A 20,810-nucleotide genomic window follows, 5' to 3' on the forward strand; every position below is an offset into this window, starting at 1 on the left:
AGAAAAGGCAACAAAAATATACTTTAATGTTAACCCCTCAAGGAAGCTAGATTTTTTTGAAGGGTATCACAAAACATGAATCTGATAACACATTATTCATGGTTCAGAGATCAGCATCATAATATTCTGTCAGCACATGACAAGTTCCTCACTGCAAATCAGATGCATATGCCAAGAAATTCCTGGGCAATTATAGTGATTACTTCCGCCTTGGGAACAAAAGATGTTAATGGAAGAGCTAAAACCACCAGTGATGTGATAATCATACTTGATTTTCAAAGAGCTTATATTCTGAAGCAGATATAAAGAGTAGCTTCATGACTATTCATCTTTTCCAAAACAGAAAGTACAAGTGATTGTGACTGATCTGAACAATGGATCCTTAACACCCCACCTCGTGCAGTGCAGCACAGCCAGCTTAGCTGATGAGAAAAAACAGAGCCTCCATAGAAACATGGGCTATTTACAATTTCTCATCAAAAAAGTCATTTGTACACCAACACAAACATGCACCCTTGCAGACTGACAGAGAGATTCAATGGTCTCTCTATATTTTTCTATGAGCCAGAAGAGAGATTACAATTTTAGGGAGAACGCGACTAAACCCATCACTGTTCCTTCTCTACTGTCTGCTGCTACTGTGAGTAAATGAGAATATCACATGTAAAAGACTGAGCATATTTTGAAATTACTTTGTTGGAATGAAACTATGCCCAGCATGCTTTGGTGCACATACCAGTGATTAAGAAATCTTAACTCTGGAAGCCAAAACTGGTTTTATTTGTAAAAGACTGCCAGGTTTGCAGTTGGAAGTAAGATGCATACATGCAGATCATTCCCTTCTTGTCAATACAGGGAAACAGTTATATCTAAACCACATACATACTGAAAGTATTAATAACTGTGAATACTGTATTTCACTGCTTCACAGAAAGCCAAAGATCATTAAAGTCTTCAGATCATTTCTTCAGAGAGATCTTACAGAGGTTCTTTGTCCAACAGCAGGAAAAGCTACCACATGTTTATGAATGCATTTAATTTGATTCCATGAAAAGGCAAAGCTTTTTGTTACTCTGGACTGGGAAATGCCCATGAAAATCACAGTTCTTTTTCTGATAAAAACTACTTGTTGTCTGTAACTATCTAGAGTTGCTTACACTCTAAATGTTCTCTATTTATCTATACTTTTGTTATCAAATTTGTAGAAATCCCCTAAAGTCACTTCTGATTTATCTGTTATCATGAGGAAACTAAGCATAGCAACATCTATCAACATGGCTTTCAAATGCTACTTGTCATACTTGCAATAATTTAGTTCTAATCTGCAACTCAGAATCTGAAATATCAGTCTCCTTCCATTCTGACGTGAATATTCAGACAGCTGTAGTATGCTATGTTTTGAAATTGTGGTAAAGTATAACAAGCTGGCTTTTATATATAAAATTGTCCCTCATTGCCCCACAGCCCCATTACATTGCCATTTTAATTTACAGCTATTAGATCCATGCTCCAGGCATCAGGATGCTGGCATGAGCAGTCACTTAGTTGTTTCACACCAGCGAGAAACAAGTCTGCATGTTTTTTTACAAGTCAGAACAAAATCACAACCCCTCAAGTTGCATACATCCAGCAAAACATCTTGTGAGCCAAGGCAAAAGTTCAAGTCTGACAGTCAAATACAATTGGACTTGTTGACTTAGTTCAAAAATAGTTCTAGATCTTGTCTGATCAAGGATGAGAACTGGTTTCATGGAAGCCCTGCAGAAGCTTTGCCTGAGCAACTTACCTGGAGAGTTCTGAGGTGAAGACACCGGCGAGCCTCGCGGGGACTGGCAATAGCTGGGATGAAGTAAGGCATGTGGCGGCACATATGACATTATCTCCTCCTCAAACAAGCTGGCAAAAAGGAGAAAAGGAGAAAGAACATGTTTATTTGAATAAATAGCAGGTTTCACTTTCTAGGGATAAATCCCTAGTTATTAACCTGTTTTCTTTGATAGTCACCTATTTTCACCGTGCACACTTTAAGTGCTACAAAGTATTTTATTGCCATTTCCTCAAGCAGATTTTGAAAGTACTAGAAAGCAATAACTGCTATTTGGGTATTTCCTCTCAAGGTTAAAATATAGTTAATCAGCCTTAAAAATTCATGGGCCACTCTCTCTTTTTTTTTTTTTTTAAATGTTCTCATTACAAAGGGGTCAATAACCTTACTCAGAAACATTCTAAGCCTCCAGGATTAAGAATCACATCTGAACTTGTTAAGTGTATTGACTGGTAAGCTTGTTAGCACAACATTTTATGTTTAATAACAGTCCTATTAAACATTTTATGTTTAATAACAGAACCAGGAATCACATCTAGCATTTCAAGCTCAGTTACTTCATGCTTCATCTATTATTGATACACAACTTTTTAAGTGAAAAAACTCAAACATTCTGCAGCCTAATCACTGCTTCTGTGTGTGTGTGTGTGTGTGTGTGTGTGTGTGTATGCATGTATGTATATATGCATATATATATATTAAAATTTCAGTCTTTTCCCAAATTTGACAAGGAAATCCAAAAAGGGACAGAATATCTAATGTCAGAATGGATCTGGTATCAAAAGGTATTTTGAATGTGAAACATGACACAAATAAACTGTTGCAATAGTACATAAAAATCACTTTCAAAAACTGAGCTATAGAAAGAACTGTAAACCTGTCTTATACTATCCAATGCAACGAAAACAATGTTAAAATAAAAGATGTTTTTTTACTAAGTCTGCTCACCAAACAAATATCTAGATTTTTTACATGGACTTTTTTAAAACGGGTTCTTTCTCACAGTTTTTTTTGCAGTCATGGCCATGTGATGTTTTCCTCCAAGTTAAACATTTTAAAAAGTTTCTTAAGAAACAATATTTACATTTCAAAAAGACCCAGACATAGATTTAAAAAGAGATTTTTTAATAGCTGTAATAACTAGGAGATTTAGGGACCAGAAAGGATTATCATTATACAACCTGACCTCAAAATACAACTGATAATGTCAATTTTATTTCACTAGATTCCATTTTAAAGGTACCCATGAACTTCTTGATGCATTTTTACAGTGGATGAGAGCACAGTATCAAGATAAAAGGGTCTAATTTTAGCAAAAAAATCTGCCTGATTTTTCAAGTTAATAGCTTAAATGAAAAGTACTAAAGAATCAGCTTCCCATTTTCTGAAGTCTAAGAATATTGCCTTTACAAAAGGGGACAATGCTTGACAGCAAGTGAAGAGGCAAGAGAGATATTAAGTAATAAAAAGACTTCTCGAGTATGTGCCTTTACAAACAGGCACTTCCCAAAGCACAGAAATAAACAGATGCAGTCTAAAAGTAGCACAAGGCTCATTGATGAATAAAGGTCTGAGCTGTACCACCTTTCTAAGCATCAGGGCTGGATGCAACAGGACAATTACAGGTGGTCTGGGCAAACCCATGTGAATCACAAGTAGCTGAAGGTCGCACTTGAAAAGTGTGACATTCAACTACCATCTAGAACTGAACATGATGAAAATAAAACCTGAGCCTTGAGCTGTAGCTCTCCCAGCTGCAACTCCAGGGAGGGAAAGGGAAGCAACTGGGTGACATCATCAGCCCACACTGCTCCCTGAAAGCTCCTGAGTGGCTGCCACAAGGTGTTCCACATGTGCATGGGCAGCAGCAGTGCCTACCTGAGTAACATGACAAGGTCTGCATCACTGGATAAACGCACCAGCCCAGGTGTTCCCTCTGTCCGGATGAACTGGATCTTCTCCCTGTGTGAGCAAAAAAAGGCTTTCAAAGTACCTTTTGCAAATAAGGCATCAATGTGTACCACAGCAACGAGTACAGAGTATATCAGTAATCTCTGGGTTATGGTTTTCCCTACTTTTTTTCCCTGCCACACCAAGCCCATGTGAGCAGTAAAATACTACAACCAAAAAGTTAATTTGCTCTGAGGAAGGATGCTCCCATTGCCCTCATCTCTTCAATGCTCATGTGCTTATGCTCTGGGCAGGCTTCTTTTACTCCAAAAGAGTAAAAAAAAAATCAATCCCAAAAATTCACACTCAAGTCCGTGTCTATTAATTCAAAGCAGGAGGCTGAAACCTGTAAAAATACATTCCTATTGCAAAAATGAGTTCACTGTCTTTCTGAATCTCTGTACAAATGTAAGCCATACATTACAATGTATACCTGTGATTTTAAAGCCAGCATTTTCATAACACACTGCACTTAAGAGATCTTCCAGTAAAAAAAACCTGCAGTACTTCTCCCCTGTATTTCATCTAAACACATATCCTTTCTCCTAGACCCTGTTTGGTGACTGTGGAATCTATGCATCTTAAGTTCTGAGCATGGTAACACACATAATTTTAGGATCTATACTGAATATAATTCCTTAAATTCTTATTACTTTTCTCTGCAGAGCCTTTCCTTGCATTCTGTAATACAAGTACATCCTTCATATTTTTTCTCTATCGGTATGATAGCACAGCAGAGATAAATTCTAATTTGTCTTTACACTTCTGGAGGAAAAGAAAACAAGAATCAAACCCATGTATTAAAACCTAAACCTAGTCCCAGTTTGAAAGGAGAAAACCCCCAAACAAACAGAAAAGACCTCTGTGAGAACAGCAGCATTAGCTTAGCTCACAAGTCTGTCTACACCATGTCCTATTACCAACACTGACAAGAAGATCAAAAACACTCCATGCAATTGGCAGGGACATCTGGACACTTCCAAAGCCCACTTCACTTTACATTGGTGCCCAAATGGCTAGGCTGGAGGAAATAAATGGTGGATTATAAAATATATCTCAGTGTTCGGTTGTCAGCAACACCAGAAACCAGAAGGACATTTTCTGGGTTAACTAATATATGCAGCCTTCCAAATTATTGCAATGCATGACTTTTTGGTGTTACCAGTGAGAGTTGTGATTTCAGTGATTTTTAAAAATATATATGCCTTTTACCTTCCATTAAACTATAAATTATATTTAATGTATAACAGGTGCCTTTGCCTGAAGCCCTTTACATTATTTAGCAGCCTCTCAGATTTACCTTTAGTGGCCTGGAAGAAGATTTAATCTTGGCAACATGCCTAACAAAGATATGGGAAGTATAATGTTCCCACTCCACCATGAAACCTCTGAACAGCAATTTTCTACATGTAGTATACTTTCATTTTATATTTTAATAGACTCTCAACTTCTTATCTCTTATTTCTCTAAGGTAATGAGAAATTATTTTAGACAGAAAATGTCAGAGATCTTTTCAAATTATCTATGTCCTTTTCCACTGGCCAAATACTGATTTTCCTCCTCATCTATGTAACAATTGCAATAATATTAATAATAGGAATATTCAATATAATTATAATTTCACTTCAACTGCACCGAGGTCCTCAAAGGAAGAGATCACTAGCAGTTGTACTAATCACTATTAAAAAAAATTACACAAAGAATTTACACTGAAGGATTTTAGTTAGGGCTTAATTTTTCAGGTGTTACAGTAATGTCCATGGAGTTGCTTAGTCTCACGGTTGCTCTGTGTCAAACAGACATGGATTCCAATAATTTGCTAAGTCAGGGTCTTTAAAAGACTAACCGGGAAAAATAAAACTGGGATATTTATAAAAATTAAAATCTTACTGAAGCATCAGCTCTAGAAGAATATAGGAGAAGTATAATGGAAGATAATTTATGCTAATTAAATTAATAACTTCAAATACTAAAATTAAAATGGGACCATTCAGCTTAAGAGAATGGCTTTTCTGACCAATCCCATTCAATGTAAAAAAAAATTATGTTCATTAAAATCCTCAATCATTCTGCTGAGGAAAGTCAGTTAAGGCATATATCTTCAGTCTCCTTCCAAAGTAAATGTACAGAAGGACATATAATCTCAATCAAATTAGGAGGTACAGAAAATCCTCTGATATTTCGTTTCTAATCTGAAACTCAACTTTTCTTGAGAAATCAAGTTTGCGGGAAATTATGCATCTGTAATCAGGAAGCAAGGTTCTGCTAGAAGCAGAATCGGGGAATACCAACAAGCCTTGTGAGCAATTTGAACTTTAGTTTGTTAAAAAAAACCCACAACACACATGAAGAAAATTGCACTGATTGCTATCAGACTGCAGGAAATCAAGCACCCTGGGAAAAAGAATATGAAGCAATGAAACTACAAGCAACCAGAAATTGTTTGTATGCTACTTCCCAGCAGATTTCAAACCAAGCCTGGTGGAGGAAACTTGCCTGCAGTGATATGGGTACAAGTGTTTTGACATGCTGAGAACTGCAGATTTCTGCTGTATTTTCTAGAGAGCTTGTATTCTGCTAGTGTGTTGGTTCAGGTTTGGCAGCTAGGATTTCTTTAGAAGGTAAACCACGTCTTTAACACATCACAAACTTGTTATGCTACACATGGGGAAACTGCAAAATAGGGTAGCTCACTGAATTTTGGGAACTTGCAGGACACAGAGGAAAAGGGATCACTAAGTAACACAGAACAGAAGAAAAATGAGTACCAGTGCTGGCTACCATGCCAGCCAGTGTGGGTAGAACTCTGGAACACAGCACTGCACAGGAGAGACACTGCCAACAATCAAACCAAGTTTTTAAATGTAGTGTCCAAGGAAGAACAGATACATTCATTTCAGTTCTGGCCAATACTATCCAAGTTGCTGGTGTTTCCATTTCCAAGTCCAAAGATATGAGGGAGTTACAACAGCCACACAACAAAGATCATCCTTCCTCAGATCTTGTTGCACTGTGCAAAAATCTGTAGATGTACCATTTTGTAAATTTTGGAGAGACATAAAAAATTCTGATTGAGGTAAGATTATCTCCAGATGTCATGAGGCCAGGACAGCCTTTCTGTAAATGTGCTTTGCAAAGATAAGGACAAATCCAAATGCCATTCTGCCTCATGCTCCCAGCTGAATGAATGGGCACATTTGCTGTGCCATCCAGCTGCCTTGGCACATTAGGAAGACATCAGCAAATCTCTTATGCCAGTTGTTCCAAACATTTTCTTGTAGGTACATTTATCTGATAATTAAACATTATCTCTGTTCTCTCCAACCTTGTCAAAGCAGACTGTTACACAGAAATACAGTGAAAAACTATTTCCCACAGCTTTATAAATATGTTTGAAGTCATCAGAAGTCTACATTCTGTTATGTTTCACTGTTAATTAATGAAAGTAGCTACCTGTAATTAGCATTTTTACTGAAATGGGAATAGCAGACTTCACTAATTTTCTTACCTGAGTGAATGATTCCTGGTAAGATCTGGCTGGCGCTCTTGGAGAATTTCAAAGATATTGGGCTGCCGCAGAAATGCAACTATCTTGTCATTGTAAGCTGAAAACATTCACAAAAATATCATGCTGAAACAAGGAGATCCCAAAACAAAGGATGACATTCCTTTTGAGTCTCCAACAATAATGACACACTTCACCTTCACAGTTTTAAGTTTAGAAGTACTGGGTTGATACTTTTGTATGTAAGGTTACCAATTCTATTGTCTTTTAAGGAACACATTTCTTATGATTATGAACCAAATCTCATTGTAGCATATCCTTTCCACTGCTAACAGCTATTATTCTGTTAGCAGTTTCTATTATATTTCATCACTCACACTCTTAGCTAAGGTGAAACCAGAAGAGTTATTGTTAGTATAAAATTGCAGGGACCTTGGTTTTCACTGCATCTATTCTCAAACATTAAGCAGCCATTGGAAACACCCATATAAAATCCTCATTAATGGCTGAGCCCATGAAGCATGCACACCATGTCCATGGCAAGGGGGAGGATATAAATGGGCAGAGGTTTTCAAGTAAACATGCCACAGTAAAAAGAGCCAGTTAGAGTTAATCAGATTAATTTATCTTGATTTAGCACAATGTGACAGCTGTTAGATTTAACAAGATACATTCTGCACATGGTGGCACAGAAGCCAGTAACTCTGTGTGTTTGTAACTGAGAACAGAAGTTAAGCTAATGGCTAATTCCAAGCTGATTAACACTTCCTGTAATCTTGCCAAAATAGATACTCACAAGTTGTGGAAAAAAAAAAAGTTAAAAATCTCTGAGAATACACGTAGTCCAATTACGATCCAATCTGATTCCCTGGCTTCAGTTCATCCTTTGAGCACACAGAGTATGTGAGCCAGGAAGGTAAAATACATCACTTATTTAGTTCTGCACACTTCCAGCTCTGAAAGTTCCAACTGAACAGTAGGGAAATGCAGATGGACAGAAGGATCATAACAAATGGCAACTTCCAGCCATCCCAAATAAATGGAAACCCCTGCAATGCACACTGCCATGGCCCCTCAGTGATGGAGAACTCTGAGCAGAGGCTGGATGCTGACATACCCACTGGAACCACATCCTGGTACTGAGCTCTGCTGACTGTGTTAAATGTGCTGGATGGTCTTGGCAAAACAGGGGGTCCTGAATGGCGGGAGTCCTCTCCGACCTGAAAACGTGCAAGCAACCACAGTGAGTGTCTCTGTGCCAGCACAAGCACTCAGGTACAGAAAAGTGAGATTTTATATGGCTTAGAACCAAGCACATGCATCAAGGCTTTGCTTGATCCCCAGTAACCACTGCAGCAGGAAGCAGCTGTGCTGCTAGCACAGGTACTAGCAAAACATTATTTAGCATACTGAACCCATAAATAGAAAGAATCAAAACTAATGCAAAATTTACTGTATTTTTAAACAGTCCTGTAATTAATGGACATCTTTATCTACATGAAACATTCTGGAAACCAAATTCTGCTCCTTCATTAGCACCTCTATTACCTCTGTGCATGAATGCAGTTTCCCTAAATTTGAAGTGGAAAGAAGTTTGTGGCTGAAGCCTCAAAGGAGAATAAAGAAGTGAGTTCACATTCAGGCATGGCAAACAAGTCCAAAATTGGTAAAAACGTGGCTCCTAGAGTAATTCAGAAACACTGATATGTTTTTCTAGTATTCACCTTCTGGACTTAAAAAAAATTCCACGTGAAGAAGTTTTAGGGTAGAAGCACAATATAAAATTGTTCTTAAAGGCATTTGTCATGTTAGGGCAACTGCTGTGGTTAACTGCATCATGAGGTTTCAGATATTTCTCAGTATTCAGTATTTTATATCTATAAAACATTTGGTCAACCTCTTTTTGATGCTGCTGGACCTCTTTGTTTACTTCTCCATTATCTGCCTACATGTAATGGTTAGCATTTGAACTGTACTCCCAAGCCTCAAAGATCTATAAAACATCTAACTGCAAAAGATCAAATAATTATAAAAGGTTGCTTTTGAATCCAATCTCTGAAAACACAAAGCAGCAAAAGTCCCAAGATATGTCCCAAGACCTTTTTGCTCTCTCATAATATTCTTTCGGAAAAATGTCGAACTATTTCCTGTTAGGCAATGTGCTGGAAAAGGAATGCCATTATTATTAGCTCCAGCTTCACACTGTAGTTCAGCTTTAGCTAGAAAGGCATTCCTTACACTGGTTCATGTTTGCTTTAGAGCATCTCTGTAAAAATTGGGTCAGTGGCTTCAAAACATCAAAGTTCACGGCAAGTTAAAGCCAACAAAAGTATTTTGATTTTCTTTTTCATTAAATACTCATCTTTTGCAATAACGTACAGTTCCTTTATGCAACAGCTTAAAACAGGGGAAAAATGCAAATATGCAATATGCAATACATAAGCCCTAAAGTGCAGAGGAAAAACTGGTGTCCAGGTTCATACATATGTAAAAAGAACATCATTGCATCATTAATACTAGAATGGTAATACTGTATGGAATTGCTATGCTTGAGATTCCTATCTGGAATTAATTCAAGCAACAATTGTAACAATATCAAGGAAACACTTCTAAAATTGCATATAGAAACATGGTTAAATAATTTCATGTATCTAGATGGAGTAGCAAATTTTGACAGGCAAGCAGTACCATGTATATGAAATATATATGATCATTTCTTGTTGGATAAACTATACTTGTTTTGCAGCACTGACAACTTCAGGAGCATGGCTGGGACAAATACCTGTTTTAAGTGCAGAGCTACTGGATGCTGCTTAAAGAGAACTAATTTGGGTAGATATTGGGTAAAATCAAGACAAAAAAAAATTCTGCTGTGCTACAAATCAATCAAACAGAAATACTTGCTTTACCCTATTCAAGATCTAAATAGCTATATGAAGGTATATAGCTTCTTGCCTTATACACAACATCACCAAACTAATGGGAAATGCTATTTAAAACCATTTGCAAAATATTCCTGACACTGGAGAGGAGCTGACTAAACCATGTTCACACAAGATGTGACACGATATGCAGCCGGTGCTGTGGCACTCACTGCAGCTCAGTGGAATCCCTGTTAGAGAAGTGGCAGACAAGATTCATGTTTGCTCTGAAACAGAGGCCTGGCAGACCTTCATCTGCCACAAGACTGAGCTAAGAAAAGGATAAATCAGATAATTTCTCTTGCTGTTCTGAATTGTATTATGTTTAATTGCTGGCATGGAACAGCCCTCTCCTAAAATGACAACGCACAGCCAACAGTATGGAAGTTTTTAAATAAAGTACAACTGAAGTCCAAGTCACTGCACATACACAAGGTTACAAGCATAAGGAAGTGACAACAACACTATGGGGACTGCCAGTGAAAATGGGGCATGACAACATAACAACAAAATAGTGTTTTCCATGTACTTCTGATCAGAAAGTAGAGATTAAATATATATTCAAAGGCATATAGCAGTCTGATAAAGGCTGTATGTGGTATGATTTTTTTACACTTCATGGGGCAGCTGCAGAACTAGATGTATAGTCACACGTGCATCTTTTCCCCCCTGTTATTCTGCACAGTTATGTATGAACACACTTGGCAGACACCACGCTAGACAATGCACATTTTGTCAGTGAAAGACTGGATACAGGAACCGGTAATCTGTAATCAGATGCTCTCCTGTGGTTAAGTGGGGTTACTGCGAATTCAAAATTAGTAAAACTCACGTTTGACATTTTTCCTCTGAACTCCTACATGTTAAAAGCAACAACAGCTAGTAGAAAAAATAGTGAATCCTTACAGATGACTGGTGCACTGTTATGGAAGGATCATGCACACGGAATGCTGTGAAAGGGGATGGTGGTGCCCCCGAGGAGGAGGAGGCCCAGGCCGCACTCACCTCCCCAGCGCTGTGGCTGCGCTGCCGGGTCAGGTGCTGCCGATGGACCAGGGCGCTGGTGGGCCGGCTGCTCTGCAGGGGCAGCCGCGGGTCGATGAACGTCGTGGTGCGCGAGTTGTGGTCCACAAAGAAAGCCTGCAAAGGACACACGAGACAGAACTCATCAACACTGGTTTCATTCATTATGTCTGAGGTTAATGCCTATTGGGGATCCGGGTTTCATTCCATCAGGTGGGGCTGTGGAAAATCTGTTACTGTGGCTTGCATTTCCCTTCTGCAAAAGGAGGACAATACCTTTCCATCCCACCCAAAGGGATGAATTGTTTAATGCCTTACATTGTTCCTGTCTCTAAAGTCCTTTGAAATTCTCATCTGACAAGCATCAGAAGTGGGAAGCTTTATTATGACTGTCAAGAGGAGAAGACTTGAATATTTCATAAAAGTAATCCTGGGGTATTCTCCTTTTCATTTCCTTATAAGCAGCTAAAAAGGCATCATTAAGTAGCAAACCCATTACCTTTTGTGAAGTATTAACCATATAATTAAGAACACAATTGGCTGTATGTATGTCAAGTGTATGCTTGCATCCAGTGATGAACTATGATTACAGACCAACAGGGATTTTTGCTGTATTTCTGCTACAGTTATTCTAAGTTCATTGACCTTTTTTTTTAAATCAAAACAAAATGCAAAAAAACCCTAAAGCACTTCCAGAGCAAAAAAAAGACCTCTGAAAGTCAAAAAGAAAGGTCAACCAACAACACAAAGATGATGGCAACAAAAAAAATTAAATCAGGCAATTGATGAGAACAACCACATACTGGCCAGTCAACCATTTGCTGAAAACAAGGTCACAGGGACATGTATCCTGGGAAATTAAAGCCTTCTACAATTCTATCCAATTTGAACCAAAAAGGTCTCTAAGCCCTGAAATTTATACTTTTTGTAGCACCAGTGTTGCACTTGGAAACCAGCACTGTTCTATTTCAACACACTCCGTGTTTTCTGTCACAATACTGGAAACATGTGGAAGTGGCAAAAAAATTCCTCAGTTCTGAGCAGGAGAATTACAAGAAAGTGACATCTGGCTCGAGGAATCAAAAAATCTGGACCAGCAGAGTGGTGGTAAGGGACTGCAGGAGCCATTTCTGTGTTTGGCTACCAGTTAGGTACTTCAACCACAATTCCACAAACAATTTATTCCTATGGTGTCAGCAAAAGCAACATTCTCATCTTTCCCTCTCCCGACCACTTGTTTCATCCCCTGTGTGCCCTTCCTGCCTTGTGCTGGCACAAGTGTTTGTGTAGCCATGCAGTGAACCCATCAGGGGCTCTGGTCCAGGCTAAAATTACTCTCCTTTTGTCTCTCTCCCTGCTGGCTCCTCTAGCCTTGGTCAGCTCACCAGGGATGAGAGGAGAGGAGAGCAGAACCACTTTTCTGGCAGCAACACCAGCTTCTAGTATTCATGGAATCATTGTTTCAGATTGGGAAAGCCAGACCAGAGCAAATGCAATTCTTCTGACTGCTGTGAAGGTAGGCAGACAAACCAGTGTGTCATGCTATACAGCAACTAAATGCCATTATGGACTGCAGTGGGAGAAAATATTCATACTTCCATTTCCCAAGGAAGGAGAAGCATATGGAGAGACACCACAGTTGCAGAACCCTAAAAGTGTTCCAGAAAAGAGCACCAAGCCTCCTATAGCCCCAACAGCAATCACCTGTAACCTGTAGCTTGTGCCTACAAGGAAGGAATCCCATCACCTGACCAGTAAGAACCCTGTTCTGACCATCTGACATAGTCACAGATATGCAAGTGAAACTGTTTCACAGTTCAAACACTGTAAAGTGTTTTGTTAAAGTGTCAATAAATGAAATTTTAATTGCTACATCTGAGCCTGTCTACCCTGCAAACAATGATGCCACCCTGCAGTGCAGGTATACAGATTAGAGAATACAAAACCAGTGAGAAAGAATGAAAACCATAATGAAATTTATATTTGGGGCCTGGCAGATGACTGGAAGGGACTGCTGGAACACAGCCAGTCGTTCTGAAATTTTTTCTCCTGATTGGTAAAGATCTACCTACTTTACTAGCATGTGGTTGGTTTGGGGTATTAAGCCCTTCTATCTGTTTTTTTTAGTCTGTGTACATTTATAAGATGTAATGCACTTTCAGCAAAACACAGGTTGATTTCATGAAGTCAAAACCATACTGTAAATCACTTATTAAAAAATCCTGATTCAATAAAGGAGGTAGTACCCCTAGAGCTGCACCACTCAGTTCTGATCTAATGCAGCACTCTAGTATTGCATGCAGTGTTCCACAGCATTCTATTTAAATAACAACTCAGTTTAGACATGAAGATAAAGACAATCATATCTTATTAAATATGTATGGTTGCAGGTCAGCTCGTAGTAGCCTACTTTAAAACAAAGCATAAATTAGCACTTTGAAGCTTTGGTGAAGATAGCCATTGGAGCTTCAATGCTTTGGGCTAATATGGACACTGGCACACAGCTCAAAATACACTGTGGTTCACAATCTCCTTTCAAAAAAATTCCTCTCATAACTCCTGCCTAGCTATAATCCATAAATCTACAATGCTTGGAGAGACTGACATAAAATAGGTAGTGCCAAAACTATATTTAGCCCATTAAACATGAATAGTTGCCCTAGTTATTCTTCCAGTTAATATCTGTGAAGCTTGCTAAAATACCTTTTCTTTCCATTGAAGACTTCAGTAATCAATTACTATGATTTCTTTAATTGTAGAGAGAAAAACCAAAAATGTGCTCTAATAAATTCCTACGTATTTGCACATCTTGCAGAGATCTAATTAAAAAGCACAAAGACTTGCATCTGAATACATATGGACATGTGCTTACACACACTGCACAGATGCATTATCTGTACAACGTCTGTGTGTATGCACATGGGCACTGCAGGGCACAACCTCAAAGCTCAGCTCAGGGGCCTATTAAGCCTGTATAATGCTTCCTGCTGCCACATTTTCCAATGGCTTTCTGCCTCCCTGTGGTCAGTGACTGATGAAGGATCATCTGTAATGCCCATTAGAAACTACACTATAGTCACACCAGACTTTTTATGGTATTATCTCCTGCACGGGCTACACAGAGGAGCCAAAGAGGAGCTGGACTTTGCGGTGCAGCTCTGGGGGGAGTTCAGAGGTGGGCAGTCCCCAGCTGACCCTGGAAAACAGCCCACAAAGAGGACAGGCACACATTGCCACGGGGGAATGAAAACACCACTATTCAGCATTGCACCAGGGCCAGAACCATCACTGTGCCTCATGAGCAAGAGCACCGAGCTCTCACTGATATACTTGAAAAAATAGAGGAAAATCTCTTCTCAGCAGGGAAGAGTACTTAAGGAAAGGAAACATAATTATATATTGTGTTATGGCTAAGTTCTACTCCTTTCTCTTTAGGTTTATGCTTTAATAAAGGCAGGTCCAGTTTCAGTTTGGTCTCCCCAAGCACTGGTCTTGCCATGTGCTGGCCATGGTCTCTCGAATGCTAAATAGGCACTTGTGACACAGACAATTCAATATGATGAAAATGAGCAATACTAAGACTAATTCAAAGTGAAGAAATCCCAGTAAGAATTTATTCAGTGCTTCCTCTTCTTGATTAATATTGTGGTAGCATTGTTGTTACAAAATACTAACCCAGAAATCCAAAGGTCTAATTCTCTCTATGGAGAACATATTAAAGAAAATTGAAAATTGCCCCATTCTTCAGGAGAAAACCGGCCTCTGAAGAACTTAATGGAACAAAAATTACTTAAAACAGAAAACAGTGAGGCAAAGAACAATGTTTGTAGAATTTCACATTCCTAATTGTGTGTCTAATGAAAAAACAAAGTGCTTTTCAGAGATAAAAAATCTAGGAAACAACCCTCAGGTATTTTTACCCTTTAGTTTAGAATTGTCTGATCTTTCCAAGCATCAAGATCATTATTTATATGGACTCTCACAGCTAACCACATTGAGAATGATGAATGTAAGAACCAAGAAGCTAAATATGCCAATAATCCTAATAAACTGATAAGCCTTATCACTTCCGCACATGCTAATCACAGTCCATTTTTAATCCTCCCGTTTTCTACACAAAATATAACATTCCAGATACTGAGGATGCACTAGCTTAAAGTTACATTAAAACTTACATTACAACTGTAAAAGCGATATCAAAATATTTTTTTAGGAAATTGAAAATCGATACCTGTTTAAAAAAATCATTGAGATTTACAAGTATTTAAGATCTCTAAAACCTCTTAAGGAAACCTACTCCATACCATCTCTTTCCTTCTAAGCAAAACACAAGCACCAGAGTGATCCTCCTGGGAGCTGTCCCAGACAATCCTTTTTATTCAAGTACATCCATCTGATCTCAGAAACTGATGAACACAAGGCCCTCTCACCCCTGTGGAGTTACCTTGCCCTGATGGTCGTGTTTCATCTCCCAGCCCCTGGGCAGCTCCAGCTGTTTGTTGGCAAACATGTTGAGGAAGCCCACCAGATCCCGGTTGTGCTGGTAGCGCTCGAAGTGGTGGGTGTCGCGCCGGACTTTGGTGATCATGTGCTTCAGACACGTGTTGTTTGTAAACATGCGGTAGGCACTCTGGAAAACACAAACAGCAAGGGCTCTTCAAAGGAGAAACTGCTCTGGCCACTAAAGACAGCCCTGTTCATTGTAAGTGGGCCTGCAGAAGGAAAGTTACTCCTCCAATTGCTTCTCCTTACACTCTAAATGCCATTACACAAAGAAACACTGGGGGGAACCTATGCAAAAGAAGCACTGAAGAACATACAAACAAAGAAAATATATAATATTAATATGGCTTTTTTGTTCAGTGTGACCTCTAAAATACTTTGCTATAAACAAGGCAATCTTGGGGAAACAAATAAAGCCATTAAGCAGCAAGGTCTTTCCCAGAACTTTGTCTCGCCCTGTGAAAAGCACAGTAAGAAAGCTATTGCTTCCGTAAACAAATAATTTTCTATCATAAAAACGATGAAGAATCAAGTGGAAAATAAAAATTGCTATAATGCAGAGCTATGATGGCCCTGATAGCCCAGTAATTTCAGGGGATAATGATGAGTGAATCTAGCCTCCCTATGTACTACCAATATCTTATCATCAAACACTGAGCAGTGTTTTTGTACACAAAACAACTGCATTTATTAAAGCCTTTGAGCTGTAGCCACCATACTCACAGGGTTAGAATGCAGCACTGTAAAGAACTCTGGGCTGATAAGGAATTTCACAGGGGGAGACTGGAGCAATAACGTAAGTCTGGATCTGGAGGTAGAGTGAGGCAGCACATTCTCTCTTCGAAAATCTAAGAGCAAAGTAAATGTCAAAGATTTCCAGCAGTTATTACCAAAGCATCCCTGCAAACAACTACATTGATGTGAATAACACAAGCAAGGAAAGCATTAAGTAGACAACTATATCAGATTTTCTGAGGATTATCTACATAAATGTACCCAAATTTCTTCTAAAGTAACACTGAAGTTTCTGAAAATATTACAATCTTAGTTTAGTAACATTTACCTGTTGTTTCTGTAAACAACCATTAAAAAAAAATCATGTTCCATTACTTGGGTTACCAAGTTTGTGCTTCTATATGAGATGCAATGAAGTCCCCTGGGCATGTCTGCACTGCTATACTGTAGCTGTATGCAGGCAAGTTATTTTTTAAAAGCTAACTAATGGATACAAAAGTCATTGTACAATTATAAATATTTAATTCCTTCTTAAAAAACAAACAATAAATCTGCCATTACCACAGTCCCAGTCTTGCTACAGTATTGAAACAGCTTATGTAAGTAAGAAGCAGGTTGCCAAGGAAGTACCTTTCAAGTTTCAACTTCCAATAAACATTTGTGTCTTCTCCTAGCAACTATAGAAGCGCCCTGATTTTTCTTCAGTACCATGAAGGAAGTGAAAAAATACTGAGTGTTGTTTGCTACAATGCGAACACTGTTGCCCCCAATTCTCTTTGAAGACATTTGGAAGTGTATTTTTAATGTAAATGAAAAACTGCAAGTTCAGATCTGGTCTTCAGTGATACTACACTAAAATGTGTGCTGCCATCTACATTTCAATTTCTTTTCTTTTTACACGTTGCAGTATGTGCACTCTTCTCCATCAAATGAATATTAATCATGTAGACCATAGCTATCACAGATATAAAACATCATAACACACAAGCAGACAAAGGAAAAAGGTAGTGAATGAGACTCAAAAGTGAGGGAAAAGTAAGAAGAAATAACAAAAGAAAAGGAAAATAACAAAGGTAAGATTCTAAGTAAAGGGAATGGAGAAAATAAAATAAACACACTAAAGGAAACCAGGAAGTGTGAGGGAAACTGGTAAAATAAATAAACAAGAGGGTTTTTAGAAACACTACTTAAACAATAGACCTCAAGCTGTCCCACATGGAACACATCACGAACAGGGCAAAGGCAGAGTGACACAAAGGCTCCTGAAGCTGTGCCTGAATACTTGGGCTGGGAGTGTCTTGCAGACACTCACTACAGTTTTATGTGAACTCTGTACTGGTACAAAACTTGGGTGTACACCAGGCAACTCTCACACCCTGGAAGATGCTGTGACATGCAGCAGGTAATTCCTCTGTCATCATCTGGTCAATCTGGAAACGAGAATGGGTCACCAGGTGGGTTTTTATTGCAGTTTGAGGCTTATGAATTTGGTTTATGAGAAGTTTATTCAGCTGAATTTGCTGGGTAGGTTTGGCCTGAATTTGCTTAACTTGTGTACAGCACTAACCATCTGGCTGTACGTGCACAAAGCTAGAAAAGGAAATAGCTACAACAGAAGTGAAGGGTGAAGGGTACAAGTAATAAAAGGGAACACTTGGGTAAATCTCAAGTTTTACAATGACTTGAAACTCAAAAAAGGGTGACACTGCTTGCTTATCAGATTAATTTAGGAGAGACTTTTAAAAGAGTACATCAAGAGCATCGAGAGACCAAGCCAAAACACAGGACACCACACAGCCATGCAAGGGACTGGATGGGTAAAAAACTTTATCAACATGTTAGTAAATTTTCAGTAGGAAGATGACAAAGGAGAGAACTGCTTAGTGAAAAGAAAAAAAAGAATAATGTTTAGAACCCTAAACAAAAGGTATTTCTTCCTATCTTCATTCCAAAGGTTAACACTGGAGAGACTATCAGAAGAATGAAAAAATGGAGGTGAGAGAGAGCAGGTTAAAGATCATGGTGCAAATTCAAGGTTTTCAAAGCCTTTAGGTCTGGTGGCATGCACTCCAACAGTTAGGAAATAAGGTGGAGTAATCACTGAGACACTGGTGGCTCTTTCAGAGGTCTGAAGGAGTTCTCAGAAGGAAGGGGATAATGCTGTAAGAGTCCACCAAGATGTTTTACTAAGATCTCTGGTCCTACTCATTATTTCTACTAATGACTGGATAGGGAAGAAAAAACTTGTTCCAATTAGGAGATTCTACAGTACTTGGACAGCAGAATGGACAAGATTCAAAACCACAGGGGCACATTAGGAAAGTACAAAGATCTGTGTGCAGGTAGGGATAATCAACTCACAAAGACCAATGAAAACAGACATTTGTGCCAAAGTTCTGCATACAAGGCTCAGGACTTGATTTTAGCAGATCAAAGACCGAACACTGGTTAGTGTCAAACCATTAAAAAGAAAGTAAACAAACAAATAAAAAACAAGCCAAAACAAACAAAACCTTCTGCAGTAATGTACAAGGAGTGTTTTATGTAAGACACTTCCACAATCTCTTTAGTACAGCAGAGTCATAGCTTTATTTAATTTTCTGAAATATTCCTCAGAAGCTGAAGACCAACTCAAGACAATCCTGAGCTGGCCAAAAAACTAATTTGAGACCTAAGTCCAGAAGTCACGAGGAAAGACTAGGAAGCAATGGATTTAAGGGTATGTTATAAGAAGAATAAAGACTGTCTAAAAAAGTTAAAGAATGTCCCTCAAGTGGAGAATATAAGAACTCATGAGACAGCATTTGGCAAGCATGGCCTAGGAACAGCTCATCCAATTTATCTAGAGATGTAGCCAATGACTTTCTGAAGCCCTTTCTAGTTCTACATTCTACTATTTCAAACTGCAATAGCAGAGTCAAAATATTTGTAAGCCAGATCATGCAATTTTGTATTTTTTTCACTGCAAGTGTCCTGCTCTCTAAACCAGTCTGGTACTGACAGAAAAGTGCTCTGAATCTCACAATCTTCTCTTCAGCATATTGAGCAGGCTGAGTCATAACCTTCAAAACTAGACAGAATTGAAAACAAATGGCTTCATTTACACACAGACTTTCAGCAGAAGCAGTTAGGGTTTGCCTTAAGTACTCTCATTAAATCATCTGTGAGATCAGTGCTCCCTTCTTTGGAGAAGGGGTAAAAAATTAATTTCTTTTTTTAACCTGAATTAGAATGGTGAAATTCAGCTTCCTCTGCAGCTCCATCCACGGCATTTGTGTGCTCTTCAGGCCTGTCATTTGTCATTGTTCTTCGGATGCTCTGGTACCTAGGGACGGAAAACTGGACTTTACATATAGTATATGGTAACTATGATCCAATTCTGGCTCCGAGGGAGCCTGCTCATATTTTCTGCCATATAGGTTAATATATACTGACCTCTAATTTCTGCTTTAATAGCCTTTTGAATTTCTGACAACCATCATCAGATGTATTATTTTTGGTCAGATAGCTTAAGATCACAGGTGGAACACAAAAGCCCTGGAAACTCACATGCAAACTAAAAGCAACAGCCCCACAAAAATAACCACCTAAGGGCAGCAGTGGGAGCAGCTGTGGCCTTGTCTCCATGCTCAGCCTTGCAAGCACACAAAGTTCACAAGCACCAAGGGTGACTCCTACCGGCGATTGAGCTGCTCCATCTGCTGTATGGAGTTGGATCTCTGCAGGATCTGTGGGGCCGGGGGAGCTGTGGGGCGCTGCCATGTTGTTGTCCTGTTCACGTGGTCCACGTAAAAAATCCGCCCGTGGCTGTCAATTCGAGCCTCCCAGTCTAAGGAGCAATAAAATACTGTAAACTATGGAGGGCTTGGGACTTATTTGTTGATTTGTTTGAGCTCTGTCACTTTTGTAACCCCATCTATTGTCTCTATAATAATCATTTCTACTATAACGTAGACATATGCATATCTATATAAAAAACACACATCTATACAGAAACAGACATGTCTGATTCTTAGACACCTGCAGCTACAGAAAACGTGCAAGCCATTTAGTATATCAGCTGAAAAACAGTTTTTGAGACCCCGGCAGGTGTCTAGATGAGACTGTCTATATTGCAAGTCTAAGTGGAAGTAGTATCTGCTGACAAAATAAAACACTCAAGTTTTAAAACCAGAGTTTGTAAACAAAATATTCCAGGAAGAACAGAATTGTTCACTGGGAAAACAAACAAACAAACAAACAAACAAAAAACTCCCAAAAATCCCTCAAACAGTTCACATCTGTGAATTCATTATCCTGCTTAATTGTCAAGCCCTAAATAGTAAGTTGGGATTTTTCTTGTCATGTT

At 38.7% G+C, this 20,810-nt stretch overlaps 1 protein-coding gene across 2 annotated transcripts in view; it reads right to left on the reverse strand.

The window, feature by feature from the left end:
• Nucleotides 1-20,810, reverse strand: part of HECW2 (HECT, C2 and WW domain containing E3 ubiquitin protein ligase 2) — a 105,921-nt gene that overhangs the window by 27,615 nt on the left and 57,496 nt on the right. For both annotated transcript variants that reach the window (XM_059475588.1, XM_059475589.1), the window contains 9 exons: nucleotides 20,141-20,291; nucleotides 19,684-19,787; nucleotides 16,451-16,575; nucleotides 15,669-15,854; nucleotides 11,207-11,341; nucleotides 8,398-8,500; nucleotides 7,284-7,380; nucleotides 3,704-3,787; nucleotides 1,787-1,896 (listed from right to left, as the gene is read on the reverse strand). In XM_059475588.1, the coding sequence (XP_059331571.1) occupies nucleotides 1,787-1,896; nucleotides 3,704-3,787; nucleotides 7,284-7,380; nucleotides 8,398-8,500; nucleotides 11,207-11,341; nucleotides 15,669-15,854; nucleotides 16,451-16,575; nucleotides 19,684-19,787; nucleotides 20,141-20,291 (1,095 nt within the window). The remainder of the gene's footprint in view (nucleotides 1-1,786; nucleotides 1,897-3,703; nucleotides 3,788-7,283; nucleotides 7,381-8,397; nucleotides 8,501-11,206; nucleotides 11,342-15,668; nucleotides 15,855-16,450; nucleotides 16,576-19,683; nucleotides 19,788-20,140; nucleotides 20,292-20,810) is intronic.

Source organism: Ammospiza nelsoni, chromosome 7, assembly GCF_027579445.1.
Source record: "Ammospiza nelsoni isolate bAmmNel1 chromosome 7, bAmmNel1.pri, whole genome shotgun sequence".
Lineage (NCBI taxonomy): Eukaryota > Metazoa > Chordata > Aves > Passeriformes > Passerellidae > Ammospiza > Ammospiza nelsoni.